Here is a 14,173-nt window from a genome sequence, read left to right on the forward strand (position 1 = left end):
TTGCGTAGTGTGGAGTATGTACGATGTGAAGGCTCACTGCCATGACAGACAATACATTTCCAATTGAAAAGGGCCATTACATTGGCATAGAAATATAGTTTTACTGTGCACAAATGAGAATAGGTGGAAATGTGATCATCTAGTGTATTGATTTGTTTTGAGCATATTCAAATATTTGTTTTCCCCACACTTCAGAATTACAAAACAAAATGTGCTTCATTGCTACTGTTCTCATTCTGATGTATTCTGAAATATCAGCCCAGTTAATTTTTGTTGAGTGCTAGAAAAGATAACATCCTACAGCCTGTCCTCTCGCATGGGTACTCCGCAGGAAGGATAGTTACATAAATCCCATCACTTTGAAGTCAGTGAAAGAAAAGAAAACACCAATTTCCCTCAAAATAAAAAAGCCTGACATTTGACCTTTGTCTTTAAATACACATCAAATGAGACAAGACGAGAATAAGATTTAAAGGCCTGCTTACAGATAGTGAGTACTTACATGAGAGACAAAGTCAAGCTGGACACCCTAAAACAACAAGCAAATGATAGAGCCAGCTAGGAACGATGCACTCTGTAGAGTGGCTCAACAAAAAGAAAGGAAAATGCTACTTACCAGTATTCATCTGTTCTTGGCACGTAGAACTGCAGAGTTGAACACTTAGCATTAGATCGCCACCTGGTGTTGGGCTCGGATGATTGCATGTTGTTGTCGTTTTGGAAGAAGTCTTTGTAGTCACGAGATAGGTGACTCCTCCCTTAGACGATAGTGCGCATGGGCATCGGCTCCATCCTTAGATTGTTTTTCGCCATGATGGGAAATGATGGAGTTAGTAGAAGTAAAGAAAAAGATGTCCATGTGTGTGCATCTAAGTAAGATAAAACTGGAATGGATACCTGTCCCGGGAAGGCGGGAGGGCGTGTACAACTCTGCAGCTCTACATGCCAAGAAAGGATGCATACTGGTAAGTAGCATTTTCTGTTCGAGGCATAGGAGCTGCAGATTGTACGCTTAGCATCGATTGTGCATCAGTGACTCCCCTAGCGGTGGTCTCCTGTATCCGTTGCAGTAGTTTGAAAGAGAGGTTTAAGGAAAGCTTGGCCTACTGCAGCTTGCTGCTTGGCGTGCACATCAACACAGTAGTGTTTAGTGAAGGTGTGTGTTGTAGACTATGTTGCCGCCTTGCATATGTCCTCTAAGGGTATGTTTCCTAAGAAAGCCATAGAGGCTCCTAGTTTGCGTGTGGAGTGCGCTCTAGGAGGAACTGTTAATGTACCTTTTGCTTTTAGATAGCATATTTGTATACATTTTACAATCCACCTTGCAATTCCATCTTTAGAAATGGGGTTGCCTTTATGAGGTGGAGAGAAAGACACAAACAGTTGTTTTGTTTTTCGAAAGGGCTTAATTCTATCTATATAGTAGAGAAGAGCTCTTCTAACATCTAGTGTGTGTAAAGCCCTTTCTGCTACAGAGTCTGGGTTTTGGAAAAACACAGGTAACTCTACAGATTGATTTAAAGGAAAAGGAGTAATGACTTTTGGAAGGAATTTCGGATTAGTTCCTAGAACCACTTTATTACTATGTATTTGTAAAGAACGTTCTTGTATTGTGAAGGCTTGTATCTCACTTACTCTTCTAAGAGAGGTAATAGCAATAAGGGAAGCTGTTTTCCAGGTGAGAAATTGCAGTTCACATTTATGTAAAGGCTCGAAAGGGGGACCCATGAGCCTTGTAAGAATAACGTTTAAATTCCCCACCGGAGAAGGTGGCAACCTGGGTGGGATGATTCTCTTTAATCCTTCCATAAATGCCTTAATTACAGGTACTCTGAAGAGAGACAGATGTTGTCTGTTTTGTAAATATGCTGCAATTGCTGCAAGGTGTAGGTGTATGGATGAATATGCTAAGTGACACCTTTGTAAATGTAGAAGGTAGCAAATGATATTCTGGATGGAAGCTTCCAGAGGGTTAATTTGGTTATTGTTGCCGTAAATGGCAAATGTCTTCCATTTAGCCGCATAGCACACTCTGGTAGTAGGTCTCCTAACTTCTTTAATGATGTTCATACAGTCTGGTGGTAGGTTAAGATAGAAAAGAGTGTCCAATGGTTGTATTCGACCACAGTAAGGAGCAAGTAAACGGCTTCACTTAGGACGTTAAAGAAAGCCCTCACTCACCACCTAATGATGACATGCTTCATCATCGGGCCCCACCAAAGAGACCGAGTGTCTCTTTGGTGTGCTACAACGCCAGATTTTACTGCTGAGCGGGTTGGTGCGTTCTGGCAGTGTTGTGCAAAGAAAATAAACTAGTGAATGGTGGATGGTTAAAAATAGTCCGTAGTGTATCAAGATTAACTTTATTCTAATGATCACTAAGGAATGGTTAATAAAAACTTATGTGTTGGAAATTTGTCCACAATTAGTTGAGTGGTAGTTTCCTAAATATCAGTCGACATGTTTCAGCCACAAAACGGTATGATTTTACCTGGCATTCATCAGGACTCTGCGTGTGCTAAACCCTGGTGGTATGGACTCGCTAAGGCCCACCCTTACCTAGGGACGTGAAAGTAAAAATTAACAAAAAAGTGTAAAGTGCAAAACAATTAGGAAGAAAAGATTGTCTTTCTAATTACTCCTGGTTTAGGAGTTCTGCCAACAGATATATGTTTTGTGGAATGGCCCATCTCCAAATGCTTTGCTCGAGCTGGGACAGTTGTAGAGAGTGTGCCCCCCCTGTTTTTGTATATAATACATGGCTGTGATGTTGTCCGTTCGGATTAAGCCAGCTTTGTTTTGTACTTGTACTTGAAATGTTTTGAGTGCTAAGAATATTGCTAGCAGCTCTAGATGGTTGATATGGAACAATTTTTGTTGACTGTTGACTGTTCCATTGTCCTTGAGTTGTATGATGTAGGAGATGGGCTCCCCATCCTGTGAGAGATGCGTCTGCTGTAAGCACTTGTTGTGGAACAGGTTCGAGGAATGGCCGCCCTTTTGTCAAGTTTTTGGTGTTCCACCACTGCAGACAGCGATGTGCACGGCTGTCTACCAACACCAGGTCTGTTAATTGACCTTGAGCCTGGTTCCACTGTTGTGCTAGACATTCCTGTAACGGACGCATTTGCAGTCTTGCATATGGTACTATGAAGATGCAAGATGCCATCATGCCTATCAGTCTCATGAACACTCTGGCTTGCAGAGAGTGCTGGTGTTGAAAGGTTGTGACTAAGGCTTAAATGCTCTGTATCCTTGCTGGACTGGGATACGCTAGAGCTGTAGACGTATTTATTGTAGCCCCTAGATACTGATGTATATGAGAGGGTTGCAGGTGCGACTTGGTGTAGTTTATTGTGAACCCTAAGTCGTGCAACGCTTGAATTGTCTGTTGTGTGCGTTGGACACACTGATTGAATGACTTGGCTTTTATGAGCCAATCGTCTAGAAAAGGGAAGACATGTATTTGTTGTCTCCTGAGATCGGCTGCTACTACTGCTTGGCACTTTGTGAATACTCGTGGTGCCAATGTCACTCCGAATGGAAGGACTTTGAACTGATAGTGTTGTCCTTCCAGTACAAACCTTAGATATTTTCGGTGAGCAGGATGTATAGGAATGTGGAAGTAGGCGTCCTTTAGGTCTAGTGTTGTAAGGAAATCGCCTTGTTGCAGCAGTGGGAGCACTTTTTGTAAAGTGATCATATGAAAATGATCTGATTGTATATACTGTTTGAGGGGCCTGAGGTTGAGAATTGGTCTTAGTGTCCCGTCCTTCTTGGGAATTAGAAAATACAGCGAGTAAACCCCTGTTCCTTGTTCTTGTAAAGGAACTAATTGTATTGCGTCTTTTTGTAGAAGTGACAGAACTTCTTGTTTGAGCAGAGCAAGGTGTTCTGTAGACATTGGACGCTGCTTGGGCGGTATATGTGGAGGGGTTGCTGTAAGTTCTAGGCAGTAGCCATACTGGATAATCTGTCTCACCCACTTGTCTGTTGTTATGGAGTTTCAGACAGGCAGGAATTGTGTTAATCTGCCCCCCCACAGGGGTGGAATGCTCTTGGGGAGCAGAGGGAAGTCACTGTTTTGTAGTGGAAGAGGTTCGATTATTGTTGTTACCCCGACCTATTCCCTTGTTGTTATTTCCTCCTCTAAAATATCCCTTGTTAGAGGATGTTTGTGTGCTAGATTTGAAGGGTGTTGTATTGTCTGTCCCAGTTTGTTTGGAGCCTCCTCTGTAAAAGGAGCGAAGAAAATAACTCTTAGCTTGTGTGGACTGTAAAGCCCCCATAGATTTGGCAGTGTCTGTATCCTTCTTCAACTTTTCAAGTGCTGTGTCTACTTCTGGTCCACACAGTTGGTTTTGAATAAATGGTTGATTTAAATTGGTAGTTTGTACTTCCTGTTTAAACCCTGAAATGCGTAGCCACGCATGTCTCCTAAGTACGACACTAGTATTTACAGCTCTAGATACAGTGTCTGATACATCTAGTGCGCACTTGATTGAGGCATTAGAGATTAGCTTGCCTTCTTGTATAAGGTCATTTACTTGTGCCTTATATTGATCAGGTAGATGGTCTAATAGTTTCTCTAACTGATCATAATGCGCCCTTTCATATCGTGAGAGGAGGGCTTGTGGATTAGCTATACGCCATATGTTAGTAGCTTGCGCAGCTATTCTTTTGCCCGAAGCATATATTACCTTTGATTCTTTGTCAGGTGGGGGTGCCTCACCTGAAGTTTGAGAATTTGCCCTTTTCCTAGCATTTGACACAACTAGTGAATCTAATGGTAGTTGTCCTTTAATGTAGGCTGGATCTGCAGGCGCAGGCCTATATTTTTTCTTAATTCTAGCGTTTAGGATCCTAGAACGTACAGGGTCTTTACTATTGTCAGGAGCATGCTTGATGACCTCCTTAATCATGGGAGGAATTTAAACAGACCTTTGTGATTGTTCAAATGTGTCTAAGAGAAAGTCTTCCTCTGCCTCATCAGAATGCATAGTGACCCCATGGTAAATGGCAGCTCTGTTCAATAGGTGACCAAACCCAATGTTGTCTTCTGGGGGAGAAGGTTTTGATGGGTATGACTGTGGGTCAGGAATATCTGGCACATCCTGTGGGTTTGGGTACTCCCAGTCTGTATCATCTACAGGGTATGGGAAAGGCTCATCTGGGTCTATCCCCCTACCTATACTCATCATCATCTTGAGGTGAGTGTGAGGATAAAAGAGGAGAATGTGAAGGCGATACAGTGGTGAGTTGTTAAGAGGAACAGGTGATGAAGGAGAAGGAAGTACAGGAGAAGAAGGGTGCATAGGAGATGTGGCAGAGTCCTTCTTCTTGGCAGGAACTACAGGTGTGGGTGTTGCATCGGACTTCCTCTTCTTGTGCGGTGTAGTGGATACATGACTTGTCTTTGGGTCAATGTAGATCTTCTTTTGCAGAGGATCTGGTTGGAAGAGGTCTTTTCCTTGTGTAACCCTTGTCGGCGCCGATTTTTTCGGGTCCGGACGAGGTTGCTGTTTGTCTTTAGCCTTAGGAGGTGTTATAGTTTTCGGCACCGAAGGTTTTGATTTCGGTGTCATAGGCTGCTTCGATGGTGTGGGTCCATCGGAATCAGGCCTTGTCGGTTTCGGTACCGAAGATGATGGCTTCGGAGTGGAAGCTGGTCTCGTCGGCCTTGAGGCGTCGGACGCTGGCTTCATTTCTTAGTCTTTAGAAGTCGACGGTTTCGGAGCCGAGACTTCTTTCGGTTTCGGTGCCCAGGGAGCTTGTGGGATCGTCACGTGCGGCTTGCTCGGTACCGAGCTACTGGAAGGCTTAGGTATTTTCTTCGGAGCCGGGCTCAATGGTGGGGCTTTTGAAGTGATTTTTCGGTCGCGACTGGGCCCCGTAGGCGGAGTGTTGACCTTTGCCCTCGATCTGGGTGCTGTGTGTGGTGCAGGGGCAGTAGTACTCATGCGTTGACCCGATGGTATGGAGTCATCTGAGTCGTCTGCCTCTGATACGATCTGGAGATCACCTAAATCTTCTTCGGGAACGGGTGGAACCTCCTCGTCGAAGATATCCACTGGTTCCCGAGCTGATCTCTGCATGTTGTGTCAACGGGCCCTTCAATCTTGGATGGTTTTCTTGGATCGAAAGGACGCACAGGCTGTACAGTTGGATTTGTCGTGTTCTGGTGATAGGCACAGGTTGCAGATGGTGGTCACTGTGTGGAAAGTTTGCTCCACACTCGGGGCATTTCTTGAATGGCGTCTTTTCCATGAGGTGTAGGCCTCACGGCGTGGATAGACCCAACGGGCGGCGTCGACGACCAGAATCGAGGTGATGGAGTCGAAATGATGTTAGTCGATATCGAAAGTAGTTTGGTAAATTTTTTAGGAAAGTCTTTTGTGCTTCGAAGTGCTTGAAAAGTCTATTTCTAGCCGGAGCGGAAAACTTTCATCCGAACCCAGTGGCGCAAAAAAACAATCTAAGGATGGAGCCGATGCCCATGCGCACTATAGTCCAAGGGAGGAGTCACCTATCTCGTCACTACAAAGACTTCTTCCAAGACGGCAACAACATGCAATCATCCGAGCCCAACACCAGGTGGCGATCTAATGCTAAGTGTACAATCTGGAGCTCATATGTCTCAAACAAATAGTTGCTAAAAGTGCGAGCAGTGTAAGGAGTCAAGGACTATACTATGGGGGGGTGCCGGCGGGGTGGGGTCACATGCAAGAAGAGGGTAGTGTTGACCGCAGAACTGACCAGCAGGGAGCAATGAAGCAATCGAGAGTGGCTTTGAAGCCCACCAATGGTAAGTAATGTGAGGGCTTTAAGCCCACTACCAGTAAACAAAATGTCTTGAAGAGACAGCCCATGAACTGTCTACATGAGACCTAAAAATATGGAAACCCTGGCGAGCCAACGAAGATGCCGAGCAAACACTGTAGAGTGAAAGGTGGGGTCCCAGAGAAAGGGATGAACATGGAGATCTCGCTGTAGGAAGGGGGACGGCAGGAGACATCCACGACATGGTAGGTCATTTGTACTCCACTGTAAATGTGTGTACGTGAGGATGAATAAGGTTGGCAATGTATGATGACCGGTATATCTCACAAGTTTGTTTACGTGCTGTATATCTCACATGTGAAAGTTAATTAAAACTATTTCATAAAAAATAATGTATTCATAGGTGTTAGGTACACAATAGCAAACAGAAAACCCCTGTCATCTTAACTCAGAAAGTATCCACTGTACACAAGATGAAATATTTAACAAGAATAGTTGACTAAACAACCAGGAAATGTATTGCATATACTGATAAATGCTATTTTACACTGCACCCAGAATCCTGTAGTCTACAAACTCCAGGGTTAAAAACAATCTCCCAAATAAATTAGAATGATAATTTTAAAACATTTGTTTCCATTCACCTGTGCTCCTTCAAGGTTTTTGCTCTCTGCCAAGAACTGCTTCAATGAGACAACCTCACTTCCTGGGGATCTAGCTTTCTCTATCTGGAGTCCTTGGAGCACTGGGCTTGATCTAGTGTTCTTTTTTAAGTGCTGACCAAAAGGTTGAACTGGGCTGCTGCTGCTGCTGGACCACGCATCATGGTCACGAACCACACTGAATTCTCCACTACTGTGACTCTGTAACCCGAACGGGTCAATACCACCACCTGCAATAGAAAAAAAACAATAATGTGTCTTGTTTGATGTGGAGATGTGCATTGCATATTAAATGAATAGGTTTATGCAATCGGACACATCAAGGATTTATTATTCTTACTCAAACTCAGTATTTAGAAAAAGTATGATCTTGTCTTTTAGATCTCTAAACTGCTCCCACACTTAACACAGCTCCTAGATTCATATTCATGATAAAGTAATTGAGGAAAAAAGTCCACCAATCAATTGAAAGTGCTCACCGATTAATTACTGAGTTATGTTTCCACAGCAAGGAATGGATTCTTACCTGTAATTCTAGTTCTCTCTCGGGGGAATATCCATTAAAATCATCAACACTGAATAGCCCCGCCCACGTTAGTGAAGTGTAGATGTTTACCTTTCTTCAGTAAGGCCTGGAGAGACACTTAGGACAAAATTGTTTTGCAGCCTGTAAAAAGGCTATATTGGGCAATTTCTTTAGATTGCATTTGAAAAATGGTAATAAATGTATGTAAAAAATAGGAAAATTAACTGAAATTATGTTATTTGACTATGTAAATCTCTTTCACAAACACATTTTTTTAACGAAAAAAAATGAAGAAGACAATGTAGCCCCTTAAGCTGCAACTGTGCAGATATGCAAAAAAAACTGCACCTTTAAGGGCTCACAGCCCACCAGTATCCCATCATGCCCAGCACATGGCAGTTGTCTCGGTTCTTTTTATTGAGACAGTTGAAGTATCATGTAGGGAAAGTGAATGCCCATTTCATGCTTCATCCACTGGGGAGGAGGGTGGGTTCCTTATGATTTCAATAGAGATTTCCCAGAGAGAGAACTAGGATTACAGGTAAAAATACAATTCCTTCTCTCTCAGGGGAGCTCCATTGATAATAATAAGCACTGAATAGAGTAGCAAGCTCACCCCTTCAAACTGCGGTGGATAGGAAAAGAGACGATCCCTAGACCAGATTAAGCAAATAGATTCCTCAGAGAGGCCTTTCCTACTTGACCATCTGTTCTAGCATCTGAGTCCAAACAATAGTGTTCAGTGAAAGTGTGAGCAGATCTCCACATAGCTGCTTTACATATTTCAGCGAGGGGTATATTCCTTATTAAAGCTGCCATAGCAGTTTTCCCTCCAGTGGAATGAGCTTTAGGTGTACTGGATAGAATCATATTTGCTTTCCAGTAGCATAACAGGATGCAAGTCACTATCCATCGGGATGCAGATGGTTTAGAAGTGGCTAAACCTGTAGGGATCAGGCAATACTTTACAAAGAATTGATTAGACTTGCGCATATACTTTGTTTTGTCTAGATAACATTTTGAGGCTCGCCTGACATCTAGAGAATGAAGAGTTTTTTCAGCTGGAGTGGAAGGGCGCTGAAAGAAAGGAGGCAAATAAATGGCCTGGTTAATGTGGAAATTCAAAACAACCTTTGATATAAATTTCAGATGAGTCCTCTTAACGACCTTACTACTATGGAATGCCATATACGGTTTGCGACAACATAAAGAATGAATCTCACTAACCGTAAGTGCTGATGTAATAGCTACCTTTCCATGAAAGGTGTTCCAATGATGCTTTATGGATGGGTTCACAGGTAGCCTGCATGAGGGATGAAAGCACTACATTCAATTCTCAGGGCGGGGAGGGATGAAGTACTGGAGGGAAAACGTTTATCAAACCCTATAAGAATAAAGAGGTTTGTGAAGGACATTTTCTATATGCAGTAATTGCAGCCAAATAAACTTTAATAGATGAGAACTGTAAGCCTGATTTTGCCAGATAAAGCAAATATGGAAGAATAGCTTCTTCTCAGCACCTTGTTGGAAAAGTTCTTGTTAGAACGCCAGATACAAAATCTCTTCCATTTTCCAATCATAAGCTGCATGCGTTGATGGTCACTTAACCTCCTTGAGAATAGTCATGCATTCTTGGCGAAGGTTGAGATGTCAATATTGAATTAGCTCAGGAGACATGTTGCCAAACTCAAAGAGGAGAGATTGGGATGAACCATCTGACTATCTAATTTCATGCAAAAGTCCGGTCTGCACTGAAGCTGCATATGTGTGGATGCTCTGACATGTGAAGAAGGTCTATGAAACATCACTGTCAGGACCACTTCAGAGCTATTAAAATCGTTTTTGGCCCTCAAGTAAGACAGTTTGATCATTACTGATGGAATCAGGGGAATCATAGGAAAATCATAGAGAAATTTGCTGGACCAGTCGATACATAGGGCATTTCCCAGTTTCCATGGTTGGTAGCACCTCAATGCAAAGTTTTGGTATTTTTTGTTTTCAGTGGTTGCGAACAAATCTATGTGAGGGAAGCCCCACACGCAGATGATGTTTTGCACGACTGTTGTGAGGAACGCTCCCGTGGATTTCCTGAAGAATGCTGCTCAGGAAGTCTGCTTGAACATTTTAAGCCTCTGGAAGAGGGTTTGCAGTGATGCTCAGGTCTCTGGGTATCAACCAATTCCAAATTCTTTGAGCTTCATGAGACAAGGCTCTGGATGTTGTTCCCCCTTGTTTGTTCAAATAGTACATTGTTGTTGTATTTTCTGTCTTAACAAGAAGGGATATTGACTTAAAGGACATAAGAAAAGCCTTCAGTACTAGACAAACCGCGCATAGCTCGAGAAGATTGATGTGATAAGTACTTTCTCTCTGAGACCAGGATCCCTGGATTTGAAGGTGATCCTTGTGTGCTCCCCACCCTGATAAAGAAGCATCTGTTACTAATGTCTGAGAGAGAATCTCTTAATGAAAGGGCATCCCTTAAAGAAGATTTTTGGTTTGCACCACTTTTTGAGTTACTGCTTTGCTTTAAGGTAAAGCGTGATGTTGTCCTCAGAGTTTCCTGAGGAATGATCCCACTGATCCTCCATACATTCTTGAAGGGGTTTCTGGTGGAGACGGGCGTTCGGTGTCAGAAATATGCACAATGCCATCAAGCCCAGGAGAGATGACACTCTTCACACTGTGGGATGAGGGGCTTTCATAAGGGAGTGACATTTCAGATGGATTGATATTAGTCTATCCTATGAAGGATACAATTATATTTGTATGGTGTCAATGGTGGCACCAAGATAAGGCATGGACTGGACTGGAGAGGTAGTCGATTTGCTGTGATTGCTGTGCAGTCCTAATTGGTGGAGATCACTGCTCATCATCTGATAGAGAAGTTGCGCCTCTTGTTGTGTTTACGCTTTGATAAGCCAGTCTTATAGGTATGGCTAGATGAATATCCGGAGTTTCCTGAGATGTGCAGCGACCACTGCCATTGCCCTCGAAATGGTTCAGGGGGCTGATTTGAGGCAAAAAGAAGTTCCTTGTACTGGTAGTGATTGTGACCTACTGCAAATCTCAGGAATTTGGAGTTTTCTGACACGTGAAAGTACACATCTTTGAGATCTAGTGAGAAGAGCCAGTCTCCCTGATGGATTTGGGGATAAATTTGAAGTAATGCTAACATTCTGAACTTCTGTCTCTGTAACCATTTGCTGGCGAGTTTCAGGTCTAGTATGAGACTGAATTCATTTTTAGGGCCTTTCTTCTTCATCAGAAAATTACAGCAATAATTCCCCTTGCCTCCTTGGCTGGGAGGAACGATCTCCACCTTTTGCTTCTGCAAAATGATGTTTACTTCTGATCTGAGCATTTATAAATAGTGGGTGGATGGTTTTGGTGGAATATATGGTGGTGGGCAGATGAATCCGAGACAATAACCACTGTGTACATTATTCAGAACACAGGTGTCTTTTGTGATGGATTTCCACTCTGGCTGTTGTGGGTAAGGTGGCAGATGTTGAGACACTTCCCCCTACCTGAGTGGGTAAGGAAGAAGGGAAAGCAAAAGCTCATTGGTTGGTGCCGGCAGGATTCTTTCCTACTTGTGCCGGTTGGTGGCCAGCTCTACCTACGGGTTGACGTCTTTGGTGCTGTTGGAAATGTCTTTACGGCTGCTGTTGGATGTGGCCTTGTGACCAGTGAGGGGTTTGAATCCTCTGCGGGTAGAAACATCTTTCATAAGGCTTGTAAATGTGTCTACCATTTTTCTAGACCATCTGCCTTTAAGGTCTCCATCTCGGTCTTCATCTGAGCCATTTCGTCGTCGGTGTGATTGCCAAATGAGGTGTTGCCCAAGAAGGGGCAATTAAGAACCCTCTGCTGAGATTCGTGTTTGAGGGCTTATAGATGAAGCCAATAATGCAGTCTATGGGCCAACCCGTGACAGTATCTATGGGCTGCCAATAGAGGAGATTCTGAAGCAGCACTATTGACCAGTTTGGAGACCATCGGGCCCTCATTAACCATTTTGAGGAAGTTCTCTCTTCGATCTCTCAGGAGGTCTTCTGCAAACCGCTGCGAGTCCCATAACACTGTCATATCTGCCCAGTAGGGCAAATGCACTTGCTGCGTTCATGGTAGTGACAGCTGCACCACATATCTTGCGTCCCACTGAATCAAGCTACTAAGTCTTATTGTCTGGAGGAAGTGTAGAAGAAGGAGTTGATAAAGTGCACTTTTGTTTGCAGCTAGGAGGACAACTGAATCCTGGTTGAGAATCTTAATGAAGGAACAATGGATCCTGTTTCAGAGGACTATACTTTTTCTGGAGCCTCAATGGAGCTGATTTGGCTGCAGCCAGTGTAAGGAACAGCTCCCTGGATGGCTTCAATAAACCCGGAGCAAGTGGTAGGAGTGGTCTGGATGTCGCCTATTGGTCAAGCGCCTTGAAGATTACTGACCTTGATGTCGCTGCAGCAGAATTGGAATGTTCAACTTTGATCCCTTCGCATACGCACCTCTTGAAAGGTATTAAGGTCATCCACTGGACAGACCCTTTTCTGGGGAGAATTAGCCTCTGTTGGTTAATACCTTCCAGAGCTGGAGGAAAAAGTGGAGATTTGTGACTTGATCGTGTTCTAGACTTGGACGCATGATGGTAGTGATGCATGTGACAAGAAGATCGTAGTAAAGAGGAGTGTTGAAACTGATGGAGATGTCTTCAATGCGCTCATGCTCTTGCCCGAAGTCGAGATCTGGAATGAGGAGATCTTCATGTTCAAGGAGAAGCAAGAAACCTCGCTGACAGAGTTGCTTCCAGAGGGGTCTGTGGTTGTGGGAGAGGCGCTGACGAAGTAGGTTGAAGAGGTGGTGGAGGAGGCATAGGGGAGTTCAAAAGTATGATGGGTGATGATGGAGAATACGCCCTGGAGTCAGAGGTGGATGATAAAGAGCTTAATTTTCTGATTCTTTCCACAGTTTTGGAGTGTTTTTTTTAAAGTATCAAGTCGACAGACTTCTTGATTTCGAACTTCTCCTGTGTCTTAACGCCATGGTATCCTTCAACATCTACCTCCTATAGCTCAACGGTGAACGTGACCTCCTCTTGGACGTCGACCCAGCTTTCGACAGCGAGCATGTAGGCACTGTACCTTGTCTCGACGGCTATGTTCTTGAGTTCGACCTGGGACGATGTTGTCTTTGATGGTGGTCTCTCTTTTTGGATCTTAATTGCCTGGAGTCTTCTGGGGAAGGTGGAAGAGCCCTGGTTGAGGAGTGACCCTCTCCTCCTTGTGACTTCCCACCTTCAGACTGTGCCTGCTGCTGCCTGCACCGCTCTTCTGTCCAATTGAGACAAATCTTCTCCCTGTCCTTCAGGGTACATTTGGAAAAGGTCCTGCAGCGTTGACATCTGTCAGGTACATGACTCTCAGGAAGGCAGATGATAAAAAGTTCATGTGGGTCTGACTTGGCCTTCTTTCTTCCACAGGCAGGACACGTGTCAAATCAGGATGACATTTTATTTGACAAAGGAAAACACGTTTCTGGCTGAAAATGACAGAAAAAAGTTTTAAAAGATGAAATCCGTCAAGTAAAGTAGTTGCCAAAAAATCTTCAGTGAGATGTTTTGGGGAAAAAAAGACAAAAAAGCCAATCCCAGTGCGCCATGATCCTTTCATCAGGAGCCGGAAAAAAGGACAGAGACAGCTGCTACTTGTTGGCCATGATGGGATACTTGTGGGCTGTGAGCCCTTGAAGGAGCAGTCTCTCTTTGCATATCTGCACAGTTGCAGCCTATAGGGCTACATTGTCCTCTCCTTCTTCACTTTTTCCTTAAAAAAAATGGGGGTTGTGAAAAGAGATTTACACAGTCAAATAACGCAATTCTAGTATATTACCATTTTTCAAATGAAATCTGAAGCAGTTTGATAATATAGCCTTCTTATAGGCTGCAAAACATTACTGTCTTAATTGTCTCTCCAGGCTTTACTGAAGGAAGGGGAGCATCTATACTTAAGAAGATATATCGTAATGAAGTGCTCCAGGATCCCAGCATGTGGGCGGAACTATTTAGTGGTTATGATTTCGTTGGAGATTCCCTGAGAGAGAACATTGGTTCTGGTAGAGATCATGTACCAAACACAGATTCTTTATCTTTGAAATATGCTAGCTGCATGCTGAGATTCCCAAAACGTTCTCCACTTGTGTGAGG

General features: G+C 43.6%; 1 protein-coding gene across 2 annotated transcripts in view; it reads right to left on the reverse strand.

The window, feature by feature from the left end:
- The window catches only part of CCDC88A (coiled-coil and HOOK domain protein 88A), an 865,879-nt gene that overhangs the window by 38,323 nt on the left and 813,383 nt on the right, over positions 1 to 14,173 (reverse strand). For both annotated transcript variants that reach the window (XM_086927667.1, XM_086927666.1), the window contains exon 30: positions 7,425 to 7,672. In XM_086927667.1, the coding sequence (XP_086783793.1) occupies positions 7,425 to 7,672 (248 nt within the window). The remainder of the gene's footprint in view (positions 1 to 7,424; positions 7,673 to 14,173) is intronic.

This window comes from Lissotriton vulgaris, chromosome 6 (assembly GCF_964263255.1).
Source record: "Lissotriton vulgaris chromosome 6, aLisVul1.2, whole genome shotgun sequence".
Classification (NCBI taxonomy): domain Eukaryota; kingdom Metazoa; phylum Chordata; class Amphibia; order Caudata; family Salamandridae; genus Lissotriton; species Lissotriton vulgaris.